The 17,972-nt window shown below is 51.9% G+C and overlaps 1 protein-coding gene across 1 annotated transcript in view; it reads right to left on the minus strand.

Annotated features, from left to right (window-relative positions):
* Positions 1-3,180: 3,180 nt before the first annotated feature.
* IREB2 (iron responsive element binding protein 2) overlaps positions 3,181-17,972 on the minus strand; it is a 41,756-nt gene continuing 26,964 nt past the window's right edge. The window contains exons 11-22 of the mRNA XM_047738876.1: positions 17,543-17,659; positions 16,327-16,486; positions 15,507-15,642; positions 14,367-14,451; positions 13,869-14,025; positions 13,238-13,362; positions 11,218-11,322; positions 10,979-11,121; positions 8,811-8,958; positions 8,602-8,724; positions 6,644-6,829; positions 3,181-5,935 (exon numbers count right to left, since the gene is read on the minus strand). Coding sequence (XP_047594832.1) covers positions 5,825-5,935; positions 6,644-6,829; positions 8,602-8,724; positions 8,811-8,958; positions 10,979-11,121; positions 11,218-11,322; positions 13,238-13,362; positions 13,869-14,025; positions 14,367-14,451; positions 15,507-15,642; positions 16,327-16,486; positions 17,543-17,659 — 1,596 coding nt within the window. The 3' untranslated portion in view covers positions 3,181-5,824. The remainder of the gene's footprint in view (positions 5,936-6,643; positions 6,830-8,601; positions 8,725-8,810; positions 8,959-10,978; positions 11,122-11,217; positions 11,323-13,237; positions 13,363-13,868; positions 14,026-14,366; positions 14,452-15,506; positions 15,643-16,326; positions 16,487-17,542; positions 17,660-17,972) is intronic.

A 17,972-nucleotide genomic window follows, 5' to 3' on the forward strand; every position in this document is an offset into this window, starting at 1 on the left:
GCGCCGCCAATCAGCGTACAGTACTGGGGGGCGAGGCTGGGCCGCGGCCGACCCGCCCCCCCCCCCCCCCCCCCGGTGGTCCCTCCACTCAGAATCCGCTATCTCCACGTAATTGGGCTTCTTGTTTCTGATTGGCTCTTCGCGAACCCGCCCCGCCCGCTCCAGAAGGCCCCCCGCAGTTGGGTGCAGTCCCCGCGGCGGCTCCGCCCGCTGCTTTCCCCCGATTCAGCACCTCCCAATGCCGCTGGAGCTTGGTCCCCGGGGCCGCCTTGGCCCGCGAGGCCCGAAGAGGCTGGGCCCACACGCCCCTGCCGCGCCTGGCTACCCCACCCCCCGGCTCGGCCCGGGCTGCAGCTCCGAGCGGCCCCTCGCTCCCAGGCCCGCGGGCCGAGCAGCACCCGGGGGCCGGGGGCTCCAGGGCGGCCGGGGGGCCCTCCACTGCAGGAAACCGCCGGGTGCGCGCCGGGCGGGGGTCCCCGGGGTCGGGGGGGCCAGGCAGGACTTCCCGGCGGGCCGGAGCTGACCCACGACGCGGTGTCCGTGGTTCTGTCGATGCCCCTCGGTCCCCCTGCAGGTACACGACCCCCCGAGGTACAGCAGCCCCTCCCCCTGCAGGTACAGGACCCCCCCGCGGGTACAGCACCCACCCCCCCCACATCACCCCCACCCCTGACACCTGGAGGTTCCCCAAGCCCCTGTCAACCTGGCCTCCTGGTCCAGTCAGCTTAGTTCTCTCCACTCTCATCTCTGAGGAGCAGGGCTGTATTTTCAGGTCCTGGGGGTTTTCTTGTCTGGAAATCCCTTCAGGGTGTCAAGAGCAAATTTCATTCCCATTTCCCACAACCCAAATCTGACTCCTACTGGCCTCTTAAGGGCTTCAGCTTACTGTTGCCTGGAGGGCTCCTGACTTCCCTCCAGGGTGGGTTTCTCTACTCCCTGCTCTTCTCCCGCTAAGAGCGGGTGGGATGTAGACTGAGCCTGGAAATGGTGAGATGAAGAGGCAGGGTTAGGAGGTCCATAGCACCCCTTTCCGCCCACAGTGCCTTCTTCACACAGACTGTTCCGTAACCTGCCCTTTCATTTTTAAGTAATCTCTACCCCCGGTGTGAAGCTCGAACTTAGAGGGGCTGGAGACCAGAGAGGCAGGAAAACAAGGAGGCACAGGTGAGGGGGCTACAGCCCGTGCACCCCGTCCCCACCCACAGCCGCCCCTCTGCTGGGGTCCCCACGGGAGAGTCGGAGGCGGGGGGTGCATGGATCAGGGGGCTGCAACCCCAGCCACCGGCCCCACCCACAGCCCCCTCCCCAGGGGAATACCGTGCTTCTAGGACTGAGCCAGCCTTTCATTTGAAATGCTCAGCTCGGTCTTCAATAATATCCGCACACATACATCTTTTGTGCTTTTCTAATTATGTCCCTAAGAGACACTGCTCAGTCACAGGACTGAGTCCACGAGAATGAACTTTTCTAAGGCTTGTAGCACACGCTGGATTACGTCTTTCCTCAAAACGCCAATACTGGATATCCTAATGAAAAAAGCACCAATCTGGTAAGAAAGGTCATACCACTGTGGGATTAAGAGTTGTTTTCCGTCCCCACCTGGCCACCTGGGACACAGAGCTGGCTCTCAGAGCTCAGTGACGCACCCCTGTAGGAAAAGGAGCCGGACCCCTTGCAGCTGAGCTGGTGAGCTCGCCTGCCACACGGGACGCCCCGTCTGCGCACTCCTGCAACTCCTGCAGCAGCTGAGAAGGCTCAAAACTCAGTGACGACGTCATTGTCACCATACATGCAAATTCTGTGGGGACCGGACAGGTGTAAGAGCGGTTTCAATTTCGAAATCACACTAAACACAAGCTTTTTTAGTCTGGTGTTTTGGAAAATGGATCAGACAACTCACATCAGATCAAAACAAATGGGCTGCGGCCCACGTCTTTCATAACTCAAATCCCAAACTGGCCTCAAGTGAGAGCTGGAGCCACACATCAGGACGGATGGTACTGCCGGACGCCGGTGTTCTCCCGGCCCCACCAGCACGAGCCTCCGGAACACACACTTCACAGAACACGAAACTGCAATCTTCAGAAAATTCTTAATACTGTACCAGCCTTGGTTTATGAATAGCAGATTTTCTTCAAATTGATTAACTAATCTCTACCCTGAATGCGGGATGTGAACTCACGACCCTGCGACCCAGGTGCCTCCTATTCCGACTGAGCCAGCCAGGCGCCCCCATGAACACCAAATTTTCGCAAACTTTCACTGCTCGCTCAGGTTGCTGTTAAGAGTGGTACAAAGGGCAGCTCCTGCTCGATCACACAACACCGCTGCAGAATGGAGGCCCCCGGCTCGACTGCCAGCTCTGGCCGACTAACGAGCGGCCAATGGAAGGAGGCGGCAGCTGATCCCAACGTTAAGACTCAGGAAAACACAGCGTCTCCGTCCTGCCTCCTCAAGAAAAAGCCACTTCCTCCTGTAACACACAGCTGACAGCACGAGGCCAGTTCAGTCCCAGAGACTGACTAGAACGTACATCGCCCGCACACGGAGACCATGGAATGGACGTTACGTGCAGCGCAGCTGTGGAAGGACTGGCTCCCTCACTGAACCGGAATGCAATGTGTGGGTGCACCAGGGTGCTTCCAGACTCACAAATGAGGGGGAACCACGACAAGGAGGTAACTGTAGAAGTGACATTTCCGGCACGACGTGAAGTCTATTTAACCGTCCAAACGCAGCTAAGGACAGGAACGCCTGGCTCAGAAGTCCGTCCCCATCTAAAGAATGTTCAGGAAAAGGCAGCCCAGCTGGCTAGTGTCTGGACCAGGGATCCTCCTTTGGGTGAGACAATAGTCTTTTCAACTGTCAAATGGGATTCCACAGACCTGAGAACCTGCTGGGACACCGCTTGCATGGAGTTCGACTTTGCTCACCCTTCCAACGGGACTGCCCCACCTGGGATGAAGGGCCCACAGACCCTGGTTTCCATTCCCACTGGCCCCAGACTAGCAAGGGGGACAGGGATGACCACGGCTCTTTCTGGCAGTCATGTCAGGAATGACTAACCTCTCAACACTTGCGTAAGTGTCCTTGAAGAGAAATTTCTGGATGCCGTTCTATCTCTTTTTAAGTTACGGTGTTTTATTTTCAATCCACCACAAAGTATTTTATAGCAAGAGATATGTGATAATACAATTTTCTTTATTAAAAATAATTTACAGCATCAATAACATATACACAATTGTCATCAACTGAACTTTGCCTCCAATATATTTTTATACAATACTTAACATTATTGAACTTAAAACTGTTACACTGTTTTGTTGGCTTTAAATAATAGACAATGATTTATAGTTACTTGAGATACATGGTTTCGTAGTCATATATTATTTGTAAAATTGATAGAAACATCGGCACTATCACACTTCAGGGGAAAAAGCCCAAGTCCTCCTGCTCCCGCCTTTGTTCCTCCAAGTCAACATCCAGTATCTGAGCACCTCTCCTACACCTAAAGGCAAAGACAGGTGCCTTTTACTACCACCACATACAACTGTCAGTCCCATCGCGTCTCCACATCCTGTCACCCGCCACCAAGAAGGCGGACGCGCTCCTCCTGTGAACAGCCACGGCGATGGGGAAACTGACCACCACTGTCGCCATGGACACTCTCAGCTGTAATGCTGCTACTCCACAGGGGGACGGAAGCCCCAGTCGTCTCCTTGTGCAGGGACAGCGATGCTGAAGGCAGCAGACATAGCCGCAGCAGGCGGCATCATTTTCTTAAGATGAGAAGAATGCTACTGTTGGTAACACCTCTGAAGTTGCACCTGAACTACAAAACTCACTTGCTTCGCTCGTGTGCCTACTATACTTCCTTTCCACAGTATTGTGCATCTTTTTCAACACCCAATGACCCGGAAAGAGTCAATGAAATGAAAGCCAGAGATGTTACCTCTCTGCACACAGAGCGCTCGGCCCGAGGCGGGAGCGGACGGCACCCACTAGGGCGCACAGCCGAACTCGTTCCTCTGACACCAGCCGTGGCCAAGCTCTCTGCTCCACTGTCTCCGTTGTGCAGGAGCCAGAGGCCGGCATGTCCTGGTGCTGGACCAGGGACAGGGACCGCACCGGCCCAGCCTCCTGGCCTGGCTGTTTGGAGCCGACACCCACGGCCACGGATGACACAGACGTGTCCCCAGGCAGACGGTCTGGAGCCACCACCTCTGCCAAGCATGCAACAGGGATGTTACCATTCGACTCGCGACTCTTCTAATTCATGTTTTCATGTGAATTAAACATACGCAGGACAGATACACAGGCGTAACAACACATCAAAAATACAGCGTGAAAGTACCACAGAAAAGAGTCCAAACAATTTGAAAGAAGAAGGGAAATCATGTTCTCAGACTCCAGTCCACGTGATTGTCTGAACACAGACTTGCAGACGACTTCCAGAAGACAGAGCCCATGTGTGCGCTTCTGTGCGGAGCTCTTAGCAGTCCACACCCCCAGCGCCGGTGGTTCCGGCCACGATCCAGCAGCACAATCCTCCCTCCGGTGTGACATGGGCTGGCCAAGCTGCCACAGACCGGCTGGGTCAGAGGAAGCTCTCCACATGGACAAAAATCTCTATAACTAACCTTTTGGCTGCTAAGTTTAATTTCTTAATTTAAAAAAAGGCATGGGACCTTCTCAAATTAATTTCCCAACCTTTTTCTTAACATTTGCCAAACACCTTGTTGACAGAACACTTGCTGCGGTGAGTAGACAGGTGTGTGGAGAAAGCAGCTTTCCGGACAGCAACAATCTCAGTGTTTTATCCTGATAGCTTTGGTTAAAACAAAAATGTAATTAATAGAATCATGCATTCCAGGTAAAATAAGGATTCAAAGTGACAGAAAATCAATTTTAAATAATTAAGAAATAACTAACATTTAAAAAATGCTTCGAGTTGAGCAGCAACCACATAATTTAGGGTGGGTGATTTAAAAGTCTAGAGGAAATCATCGTAGCATTTAATGATTCAGTTCTCTTTAGCAACTAGAAAAGAGTGGAATTTTGGTTAATGATACCTAAAATAATAGGTTATAGGAAGCAACAGTATCACATCAAGTGAGCAAAATGATTGAATCCCACTGCCAGAACACCATTTGAGGCTGACGGGAGCTAATTACTGAACACGATGGGACATGTGTGTTCACACACCCAAGCCCCGTGTCCGCGTGTGGAGGGACCTGGGCCCAACGGGACACGAGGACTGTGTCTGGGGGAGCGCTGAGCCCCCGCAGTTAGACGGCCACTAGGATCACCCCAGCTTCTATTATAAACTGTGAATGTTGACCATGTCCAGCTCAGGTCTGAAAGTCCATTTGTAAATCAGATTCCAACTGCCACAATTTTAGAGTCTGACTCAGCTTCTCGATTCCAACCTGCTAGTCTTAAACCAACAAACAGTAGTACACAGTTTACAGGTGCGAAACTAAACAACTTCAGGAAGGTTATTCATGTAAGAATCTTCAACACAAGTTCAAATTCTGTCTTTATTTACAAAATGGTCTGATAAAATGCCCCTGTACTTAGAGGCCTCTCCCACAGCACACCTCACACGTTGATTTGAGCATGGTTAATAGCACCATTCGTATATTATTTAAAATCAGAAAGATTTCATTTCAGTCCCTACGTTGATTCATAACCATTTACACCCGTGGTGAGATCGGTGAGCGCATGGGACCGTCTGCAGCGGCAGGCGGGGAGCCCCGGGGCCAGCACAAAAGGCTTTACTCGCAGCTACCAGTTCTGAAAGGGTGTCCGTGTGGAGTAGAGACTATGAGAATTTTCGTGCCACAAAGTTTAATAGTCCTCCGTGTTTGTATAACGCCACCTCCACGTCACTGTCAAACGAAGCAATCACGCTGAATACTTTCCCAGTGCTCGTCTTGAAACAAACAGAAACATCTCACGTGAGCGGGAGCATCTCCTGAGTCCCCCATGTTCAGAGCCTCTGTCTCCAAGCCCCATGCCACCACCTGCCAGACTCTGCGAGGCCCTCCTCCCGCCATATCTAAGCATCGCTACCTCTCGACCAGCCTCCACCCCCAGCGCAGAGCCCAACGCAGGTCTCAAGCTCACGACCCTGAGATCACGACCTGAGTGGAGATCAAGAGCCGGATGCCCCTTCCTCCCCATTTCTAAATGACAAGTCCCGCATCACCTACGACACTCACCCAAGCGCAGCAGACTCTGACCAGGTAGGGAAGTTCCACCCAGTGCCCATGTCCACTTTGTACCAACTGGTCAGTGTGTGGACATCGGCTACCCTACCCTGCGCTCCTCCCAGGCCTCCCCTGCAAATGTGTACGGGCTGCATTCAAATCCCATCAGGCCGGAAGCAGCGGGCAGCCAGGGAAAGGCCGTGGCCGCGCGAGCGGGGAGCCCACGTGTCGTCTTGCTCCCGGGACCGAGTGTCGAGCGCGCTCTGCGTTTCCTCAGGCTCCCAGCTGCATTAATACGGCTTCACGGGAATTAAGCCACAGCGCACGTGCACTAACTTGCACAGAGGTGCCGCTGACGAGCACCCTTTCTCCTGGGTTTACACCCAGCTGAGTACACGGGACACACCCACAGACGAGAATCGAAGAGATACCTTCATAGTTAATGTAACTCCAGGAGACAGCTCTTCGGGAAATGCTAGAGAAAACGTTTCTCTGCCGGAGAGGCCCAAGGAATCTGCACTCTCTCCCGGAAGGAACCGCAGTGGCGCTATGCCAATTCCAATCAAATGATCTTTGTGAATTTTTTCATAACTTTCAGCCAAAACAGCTTTCACACCCTGTAACAAATGTGCATTTTATATCTTCCAGTCAGCTCTTCAAAGTTGCTTTATCGGACCATTTTCAAGGGAAAAAATTCTACCTGTGGCCCCTTCTATAAAACTTCTTAACCTAAGAGCATATGGTCCGTGCTGTATCAGGGTACTACGGATGACTTCTCTGTGTTTTCAGGCGGCTCCCCAGCTGCTTCTACCCACCCCTGTGCCCTGCAGGGCTGAGGCCAGCAACGCCAGCTGGGTAAAAGCCCCCCATGGGGCGTGGCGGCCTGCCTCCAACAGGACTCAGGAGGGTCTGGGATCCTGGCAGACCCACACACCGGTAGCAGCCCTCTCCCTTGCCCTGCCACAGGAACACAGACAGAGAAGTGCGTCCCACAGCAGTGGAGGAAATAGGAGACGTGGGTTCTGCACAGATTGGGAAGCTAAGCGACCCTGAGCAGACATCCAACGACAGAAACCTTCAAGTGAATGTAGAGAGTGACACCAGAGCAACAGCAAATCCTTGTTCTCTGGAGAAAACAAGCCAGAGAAGCTCCAGACCCACGTTTCTCAACTGTCCCTACTGTCCTTCTACGGAGCCTTTCCCGGACGTTCTCCTCCAGCCACATCTTCCCCCTGCTGCCCGCCCTGCCATTTTAATGCCACACAGACCGTGCACCTGCTCAAGTACCACGTGTGCATCTGTACTCTGTACGGAAAGAGAGGGGCACGCTGTTAGCACCCAGCAGTCAGTCCTCCGCCCTGGGAGCTCCGTGGCCCGACGTGAATGGAGAGAGAGAATGGGCGCCCTGGACCGAGGAGGTGCCAGCCACAGGGGAGGCGGCGGGGGAGGACATCATCAGAAACCAGCAAAAAGTGCAGGTCTGCGTCGTGGGAAGTTCGTGCAGACACGGACACGTGGGGTGCTCCCAGTCGGTCAGGAGGGTTCCCGTCCGCTCGACCACATAAGGCCCATCGACAGACAACACCCAGCCGACACCCCCAGCTTGTAGCAGTGCTTCAATGTCTAACTAGACAGACGACTTAGGACCAAAGCCTTCTACTTGTCTGTTTTAGACAAAATTCGAGAAAAAAGGGAAGCTGTACCTGTAATTAATATTCCGGAGATAATTACTACCTCAGAAGACAAGGGTATCTGACTTGTTCCTGCAGCTCCTCTGAACACTCAGTTCTGGGGGAGACCAGAGACTCAAGGAACGCGGAGTGTGCACGATCACCACAGCTAGGAGGGGTGCTGGCCGCCCGCTCCGTTCGAGCACTCCTGAGCGAGCGCAGGCAGAGAGCACACAGCGTGGGTCCTGACAACCCTCCCCAGTAGCACCTGCCCCCACTTCAGCAAGGATGCAGGTGCGAGATGTGCCTTCCCAGCAGGTGGCCAGGAACCATTACCTCCATCTCGGCCCACCTCTGAGTCCGTGAACCCCCAAAAGAGAAAGTGAAGGGCGGGGGTGGGGCAAGTAAAACTCTCAGTGGGCAGCGGAATCAGCATTCCAGAGGGTCCATTTAAGACTGGGGCCTCCTTTCCCTCCACTGTACGGATTTCTTCAAGTGGGACCAAATCTAACCGGAGAGCAAATCTAACCCGGAGTACTAGAACGCAACTAGATCAGTACAAAATATTACACGTGATCCCCTAAAAAAAAGACCCACCAATATGAATTCTAATTCAGCATAAAAATCCAAACAAGCAACATAAACTCTGACAGAATGTTACTGACAAAAGGAAACATTTAAACATCAATTTTAAGAAGATAAAATTGAAGCATCAGTACCAGCAGATAAGGCCCTTTGGCAGCCCAGTCTCTGGAATTTCCGGAACCGTATTTCTTCCCTGCCAAGATGATCAGGGGGATACCTTCCTTCTGGTACAGCTCGGCCGCCTCGAACACGTCAAGCTGTGGAATGAAACCAAACAGGAGCATCTTCAGCACAAACCCGGGTCCAGGTAGCGACTACCCAAACGCTTTGTGCGTAGACTTACCGTCTGTCCCGACGGGAAATGAATTGTTTTGGGAGCTGGTTTCCCAAGGAACTTATTAAACAGCTTGATATTCGCGAACGTGCCTCTTGTCATCACGGCGTCGTTGCCTCTGCGGGCCCCGTAGGAGTTGAACTCGCGAGGAGTAAGGCTGTGAGGAAGTCGTGAAGCTGGTTTCATCAGATGGAAAACCTCCACATGGTACTGGACTCTAAAACTCACTCAAAAGTACTCTCTTTATAACGGAAAATTCCACACACATACAAATGTGGAGAAAACAGTGAATGCCCAGCTGCCTGTTTATTCTGGAATTACCCCCAGGAGACAATTCTGAAGCAAACTCAGGTAACATATTTCTCTAAAACCTACGAACTCAAAAAATACTACCTAGATAGGGGAAAAAAAAATCACAATTTCTTCCCATCAAACAGCCAATCAATAATGGGATCAATCATCCTCTGTTGTCTGTACAGGCTTCCCTGATGTCTGAGGACAGAGCACCCCTAGGCAACCTTTCCTCAGTCGAAACAGCATAAAGGGAAGAGTTTCCACCCCTTTCCAGAAATTCACATTGTGCCCCTTGGCTTTTACCAAAACCCTATGCAACACCAGGACCCTCCTTCGATTTCTTTCAGTCAGCGCGACCATGAAAGCATGGCGCGAGGTGACCTGGCCCACCTGGCCCACAGGAGTCTGACACCGTAACCTGGGTGGGAGGGTGCTCATCACCGCTGGCCTGGTCACAACACACGCGACCTCTGAGGGCCCAACAAGCGAGCACAAGCGACAATCGGGAACCAACGCTGACCAGTCTCTACTTTGGTCTTTTCCGCAAAGGCAGTAAGTTCTCTAAACCTGTATGTTTAAGTGGCTTACTTCAGGGCAAGCCTGAAGAGGGGTTTTAAGGACTCAAAACACATCCTGACTGATGAGAACTGAGAGATCCGTCCTCACACGTCAGAACCCGTACGGCAGTTACCCGCTTGAGAAGCGCGGGGACGGTTTCTGGCGGGTGCTAGGTCACGCTCACGACCACGATGAAAACCATGACCAGAAAGACTTTCTTTCTCACCACTACAAATAAAAGCCCCGTGTGTGACAGATTTATTCTCATCGAGTTATAAGACAGGGAACTGCTATTAGTAACTTCTACCAAAAAGGGTTTTAAATTCATACCAGACTACTGTTAACCAGAGAAAAAATTCAAACACGAATTCCACAATAGCACTGATGCGACCGTGAGCAGAGCCTGGCGGCACTGTCACACATGCGACCACGCCGCTGGGCCCCGAGCGATCTCGGTGGAAAGGGGTCACTTGGAAAACGCCCCCCAAGTCCGTCTCTGCTGTCCACGCAGCTCTGTAACAGAGCAACTCCACACTACCAATCACGCAGGCACGAGGTCAGAGCATTCTAGGTTTGGAGTTCTAACTCCCACATCAATCATGATTACATCATGTTCTAAGTTTTAGGCTCAATGGGCAGAAATTCATCATCTTCTGATGGACACAGACCAAGCTTGGTCTCCCATGCGCGCTGTAGTCCACAAAACACACATTTAAATTCTGCCCTCCAACGACAGCAGGAACCATCAGGCTTCACTGGGTAGGTCAAACAGGGCTAACTTTTCAATACGGTTGCATTGAAAAAGAAAAGAAAAATCTTGTTTCCAATCTATGAAGGGATCAATTTAAAACAGTAATTTCCATTTCTAAAGTTATAGGCAAAAGCAGGTACTACGGGTACCCTATAGTCACTGCCTACGGCAGATGCAGCAGTGGCCAGACCTCCCCGGTGACGGCATCCCGTACAGCCGAACCCCAACCGACACAGGGTATGGGTGCCAACCCAGCACACCGTCGACAATCTGGGTAGAACTTCGGACTCCCCAGAACCGAATACCCTTGTGCTGACCAGAATGCTTCCCCAGAACTTCCAGTCGGCTAACCCCTGTTCTGTGACCTACACGTGACCTCCTCTATTCTGACAAGTCAGCCAGAGAAAAGAAAATGCTGAGAACATCCCAAGAAGAAAAAATACACTTACAGCCCTAGACCGTGTTTATCAGAACAAATCTGAGCGTAGGTGGGTCCAAGCCGTTCACATTCATGCTGCTCAAGGGTCCAACAGTTTACTGGGCAGGGAGCGTGACTGGGGCCCCGTGCACCTACCCTCTGTTCGTCAAGTACTTGGCAGCGGCGCTGCTCCTGGCGATGCTCCCCGCGGGCGATATGTGGTCTGTGGTGACTGCGTCCCCCAGAAACAGGAGGACGTGTGCATTTTCAATGGGCTGCAGGGCACCTGGCTCTTTGGTCTACAAGGTAGAAACCGTGAAAGGCTTTCACCCTTCCTGAAGTTTTTTTTAGTTCCTAACAACCTCGAAAAGATCAAAGAGGGAAACCACACTTACAAGCTTATCAAAAAATGAAGGACATCTGATGTACGTGGACTTCAAGTCCCAAGGAAACAGCACTGAGTCTGGTGCCTCCAGGGAATTCCAACGCTTGTTTCCCATCTGTGAACGTGGGTTTGATGAACAAAAGAAAAAGATAAAATGGAGTCAGAAAAAAGAGGCTTGTGAAAACGTTCAAGGGAATTAAAAAGTCCTCACATTAAAGGACCCAAAAACAGGCCTTCTTCACTGGGAAAGGAAGCAAGCGCATTCTAGAACACTAGGACATTGTTGGGACAAAATAAATCAAGATTTGCTCATCCAACTCCAGCACACTGAATTTTCATGAATATACTGAGATTAAGTTTTAATATAAACTGAGCATAAAAGACTTTTAAAAATCCAATGAAAGGGTCAAGGGTTTAGAAGAGCAACCCACGTGGCTACAAAGAGGTCGTGCTATGGGCCACACTGCTCACTTTCAGGAGCGGGGCTGAGAGAAAACCCTCTGCTGAGGGCAGTGTGCGCGCCCCCACACGGTCCTCCCTCACACTCCATGCCAAGTCTCACCCTGGCTCCACGCCGCCACCAAGACCCACAGTCCACGCCACAGCCACCTCACACACAGAACGGCTCAAACCAACTGGCCCGACTCTGTGTGTCCTTCTTTTATTTGAATTTAATTTTTCAAATTTTATTTTAAATAGATTCCACACTCAGCATGGGGCCGAAACTCATGACCCTGAGATGAAGACTCCCACACACGACCGACCACACGGGCTGGGCACCCCTGCTCCCGTCCTTCCCGCCCAGGCTTCCCCCACCACCCCCTCCACATGGAGAAAGAGCCTAGCACGCCTCTGTGTGTGGCCTCGAGGAGGCTCCCTGTCCCTTCCTTCAGGACTCCATGTACTCACGGCCTAAACCTCCTCTGGGACGTCATCCCCACGTCTCCCCAACACTGGCTCCCGGCACGGCCCCCACTCCCCGTGCACCAGCCACCCTGGTGCCCTCATCAAGGGTCCCTGCGTGAGGCCTTCATACGTTCGCTCTGCCCGGAAAGCCCTGCTCTGGTCCAGATGTACGGAAACTTCTTTACCTCCTGCAAAACCGGGCTCAACGCACATCCTGCTTCCGACAGCCTCCGTAAATCTCCTCCAGAGACTGTGGTCATCGGCTCTCTCGACCTGCTCTGTCTCCACAGCGCCTACCACATCTCAGCGTGTTGTGTAATTTACGTCACAATTCTGTCTACAGCTCACTGCCTGCCTCTCCCCATCAGGCTTTGGTTTTTGTTCACGGATATATCCCAAAACATCGAGCAGAACGCCCCACACGTAGCAGGTGCTCGACAAACACTTGCTCAGTGAACACCTCTGCTACCCTCATATTATGTTCTCAGTTTTATTTCAGAAACTGCGAATAAATGTATTTGCTCATAGGTGCACAGAAACCTCTCTGGAAAGATGTGTGAGCAAGGGACGTGCCTGACGGCCTCTGGGGAGGTAAGGCAGGGAAACAGGGGCAGGAGGGTCACGCCATGCTCGCTCTTACTTCTGGACTTTCAACCATCTCAACGGGAATAACAAACAAGGGCTATTTCTATGAATTCTGCCTGCATTCAGGATGCTTGCTACATATTTCTAGTAAGTCATCAAGGTCATTTTTTTCCCCCTAAAGATTATATCTGAGCGAAGGAGTGAGTGAGAGAGCACAAGCAGGGGGAGGGGTAGAGGGAGAAGCAGATTCCCACCGAGCAGAGAGCCTGATGCGGGACTCGATCCCAGGACCCCGAGGATCATGACCTGAGCTGAAGGCAGACGTTTTACTGGCTGAACCACCCAGATGCTCCTAAGATTGGTTTTAAATACTCTAAGCTATTCTCCTAGATTATTACAGATTCCAAATACAACATGATTATCATTTATTATACACTGTATCAAAACAATGTGATTTTAATTTTTATTAAGTTCAGAAAGACACAGGAGATCAACAGTGCCCTTTACTGAAGCACCTCAGAAACAAGTGAGCCTCTTACCTCCATTTTCTCTTTCAGTGCTTTAAACATGGACGGTGTAACGCGCTCTTCCTCCGTCTGCTGGACCTCCTCTCTGGTGGGCCAGATGTCCTGCAGGTAAACACTCTTGCCAGCAGCGTCAGTGCCTGTAGAGAACATTGTGACATCAAAGTTAGTATAAAAAGTAATTCCTTCCAGGGGCCCCTGGGGGGCTCAGTGCATTAAGCCTCTGCCTTCGGCTCAGGTCATGATTGTGCAGTCCTGGGATCGAGCCCTGCATTGGGCTCCCCACTCGGTGGGGAGTCTGCTTGTCCCCCTGCCTCTGCCCCTGCTGGTGCTCTCTCTCTCAGATAAATAAAATCTTAAAAAAAAAAAAAAAAAAAAAAAAGAAATTCCCTGAAGGTATTCACATCTTTTTAAAAACCTGTCCCAGAAACCAAGTAAACCAACACCAGACTGCGGCGGGCATAAGCAGCTAAAAAAACGAAGCCGATGTACATCTATATTCTTCATATGAATACAGAGATGAATAAAGGATAAGGTTTCCTGAAATAATTCAAAGAATAGACGGTCTAAGAAGCATTTCAGAACTACAACAAATTCTGGAGCACAGAGCGTGTGTGGGTTTGCCTGTGTAATGACAGAAAGATACCTAGAGGCTCCGTCTGGAAGTCTATGTTCACCGTGCCCGCTATGGCGTAAGCCACCACCAAGGGTGGGGAGGCAAGGTAATTGGCACGAACACAATCACAGAGACGACCTTCAAAATTCTTGTTTCCGGATAAAACTCCACAAGTAACCAAATCACCCTGAAAAAAAAAAAAATACACAAATATACATTCAAGAAACGGTACGAATTTGGATAATCATATACACGCAGCCTCAGATAACCCACACCTGAGGGCAAGACAGCTGAAAAGCAGACCACCAGTTATTAGACACAGAATCACCAAACCCCATGAACAAATTAGTTCACTATCTTATTCAGGAATTATTTCAAGGATCTAAAAATGATTCTTCCAATCGTTTTAAGATTTACTCTTCCCAAGAGGGGCAAGGACTACAGAAATATGAATGTGCCCACATTTAGCAACAGAATACACGGTTAAGAAAATCCATTTAGACGTCCTGCTGACGCGCACATCTTTACCTGCTTGACTGCACTGAGAACTGCTTCCGACAAGGGTGCTGTGTTCCCCACACACGTTGAGCATCCGTAGCCAACAATTTCAAATCTGCATTTGGAAAAACCACATGTGATCAAGCAGAACGTTGTAACGCTTGTCAAGGAAGGGCTGGCCTGGTCTTTCGCTGCCATCCCCGGGACAAGCTGCCTGAGCGCGCACGGGACACGCGGGTTAACCCCCATCGGTCTGCCTGGCTGGGCGTCAGGCGTGTCGTCGGGACTCAGCACGAGAACTCTGACAGGGCATCGCTGAGGGGGACGTGGTCGCCTAAACCCGACACACAAAACCTGCAGGCGGCACAGGACAGCTCCCCAAACACAGCCAAGACAACCTTTATGGACACGGTGCTTCCCCCAGGGTTTAACGCGACAGTGACAGTGGCGCCAAGGCCTCAGCGGGGGCCCTGCGACTGGGGCTGCCAATGCAAGCAGACCTCTCCGTTCCCCACCAGCAAAACCCCAGAGGAAGCCCCGGACAGGAGTCCCCAGAGAGCAGAACTAAGAAATTACAGGCATGACTCTCCAAATTACTTGCAGCCCCTCTGCTAAAGGCAAGAACAGGTTTTGTAAGTCATCGGGCTTGCAACGGAGCCAAGGCTAACAGGTTCCAGGATGCGCAGCCCGCATCTGCTATTTCTTCTGAGTCCGTGAAAAATGGGAAAGTCCGTTTCTACAAAGTTTGGGGACAACTGAACCCATGTTTGACAAACCCGGTAACCTCACAGTGTTGATTAAGACACTCTAGTCTGTTAATGGCGCAGCCTGTCACATTTTGATCCTGCTGGCGACTGGCCTCCACAACTCCGGAATCACCACTGCCCGGAGCCAGTCCTGTGTGTGTCTGTCCTCACATCTGTCTGTGCATCCGTACACGGGAGGCCACACCTCAACCTCCCAGGGCCAACACGCTGCCCTGCTCCTCGGATCCGCCCAGCCAACAGCTGCAGCTGGGGAGGGCTGAGGCCTCAGGCCACGTGGCCATGGAGAGGTGACGAGTACAACAAAGCCAACTTTTCCTGCCTTCTCCTTGCGCGGGAAAGCCTCCGACGGGAGCTTCCGTCACCACTGAGTCCCAGCGCACACCACAGCGGCGCCCCCACTTACCCGAGCTTACTGAGGTACGGTAACACGCCACTGGAGCTGAGGTAATGTGTGACCATCCCGCTGCCTGGAGACAGGCTCGTCCTTATATACGGTTTAACGTGCAGGCCGGCATCCACGGCTTTCTTAGCCAGGAGACCTGCGTGGTCAACAGAGATGTGTTAGGGCGGCGCTGGGAGCTCAGTCTCCAACGCATGCAAGGGATGAAGCCCAAACGCGTCACTTCACACTCACTATTTTGTCCATTTTACTCTGCGGATGTGTTTCATTTAAAACACACACAGGATTACACTGACACACTAGCCTTTACACTGAGAAGTCGGTGCAGCCTGCCGTCACAGCCTCACGCCACGGCGAACGGGGCCGTGTTGCCAGTCCGCACACGCACAGTGCGTGTCACTACCCTTCCCAGCACCATCCTAATGGCAATTCCACACGGCAGACGGAACCTTATACGATGGACGGTGTCACATCCGTACAACACAGCCCTGTCTCAACCCTTCTGTCCTTGTATTCTCGGTGGGCTCTAGTGCACTGCTGGGCTCAGCCATCAAGAGGGCTGCTAAGTAACTACTTCTCGATTTACGGAAGCAGATAACCTAAAACGGACGGATGCTAAACTGAAATATTTACCTTCTGTGGAATGAAAACAAGTAACTTCAATCAAACTCAGGCTCCTTGAGACCCAATTAAACTCTCAGAATGTCTCTCAATATCAAACACAGACCCCACTCTCCACACACGATCCAAGAAATAAGGGGAGTGTAGCAGGAGCGTAAAGTCACTCAGGACAGGGAAGGAACGGCCAAAAGGGATAGCCTACCTGCGGCGAGCATGACGGACGGGTTACAGTTGTTGGTGCAGCTGGTGACCGCGGCCATGACCACAGAGCCGTGAGACAGGGTGTACTCACTTCCTTCATAACGAATAGAGACGTTATCCTTCTGCTTCTCCGCTGCAATCTGGAAGCCTTTAAATCCCACCTACACAAACATGCACACAAATACGGACATTCTGGGTACGTGCAGAGAAACAGACTTGGAGTTCTGCCTACGCGTGAGCAGTGCTGAAGGTCGCGACACGTGGTCATCTTAAGTCGGCTGGCGCAGGAACGTGAATGGTCGCAACACAAGCCTGCTGGTGTTCCGAACCCCCCAGGACCCGGATCTTACCGACTCTGCGGCTGTCTGTTTGATCCTACAGACCGAGACTCTCAACAGAGGGCACAATCCTGGCCCTGCTCCGGGGGCAGGGAGGGGACTGGGGTGCGGAAGGCAGGGGGCAGGGAGCGAGCGAGGAGCACCGTGCTCATCACACTGCTTTACTCCTGCACAACAGGACAGCAGCAGCAACAGCAAACAAACTCCAGAGAGAGGCTCTGGAAAGAGTGCAGATTCCAGTTCTCAAGAGAGCAAGTGTTCCAATCTTAGCCCTGATTCTCAGAAAGCACAGACCCTGAAAGTCAAAGAGGCCGCGCGTTGTTCAGGTACATTCAGCAGCCGTATGGGCGTGAGGGAAGAGCTCGCTCTTCATCGGGGTGGGGGGGAGGGCGGTCAGACGTTGACCACAGGGCAGCCTAGCAGACCCCTCCGCAACCATGCCAGAGAGCCGCGACCATGTGCAGCAACCAAGCGCCTGAAACTGGGCGACTGTGACTCCAGGCATGACGCACATCTGACCCTCCCAGCGGCCTGGGGACAGCGCCAAATGACTGCCCGGCTTCAGACAGGAAGGGGTGTGGGGGCCGATGGGGTGCGCCCCACATGCGAGAACACAGCAGCAGCCTGAGTCTAGGCCCGTGCTGGCCTCTGCCACTCAGCACAAGAAGTACTTGGTCTTCTATCACTTAGCACAAGAAGTACTTGCCCCTCCACCACTCAGCACAAGTACTTGCCCCTTATCACTCAGCACAAGAAGTGCTCGCCCTCTATCCCTTGGCACAAAAAGTACTGGCCCTCTGCCCCCCAGCACAAGAAGTACTTGGTCTTCTATCACTCCACACAGTAATTACTGACAAAGGTGGTGGTGCGGTAACCTGCCTTTTCATTCAAGCAAGCTTGGAAATCGCGTTTCATGTCCGTCACAGCAACTCTATCCTGAGGTCTCTTCGGACCACTGACAGATGCAACTACTGAATTCAGACGAATCCGGATCACCTAGGAAATGAGAAGGCAGAGAAGACAATGAGAATTTGTTAGGAACAGACTGTAATCTAGCACTACTTCCTGAAGCAGAATAAATACATCCACACTTGCTGTAATGGTGATCTACACCCCCCGAAACAGACTTTGAAACAATCTCAATTAATCCGTGAAACAAAACATACAAACATTCGCCAATTTGAGAGGAGCAGATCAGCATGCAAACTGCCCCAACACCAGCCATACAGTCTACAGAGCATTTTGTTCCCCTGATTTCTTTTCTGTTGTCACAGATGCCTGCTGATAAAGCAGATGCCTGTGACAGCTG

The sequence above is a fragment of the Lutra lutra genome, chromosome 7 (assembly GCF_902655055.1).
Source record: "Lutra lutra chromosome 7, mLutLut1.2, whole genome shotgun sequence".
In the NCBI taxonomy this organism is placed as follows: Eukaryota; Metazoa; Chordata; class Mammalia; order Carnivora; family Mustelidae; genus Lutra; species Lutra lutra.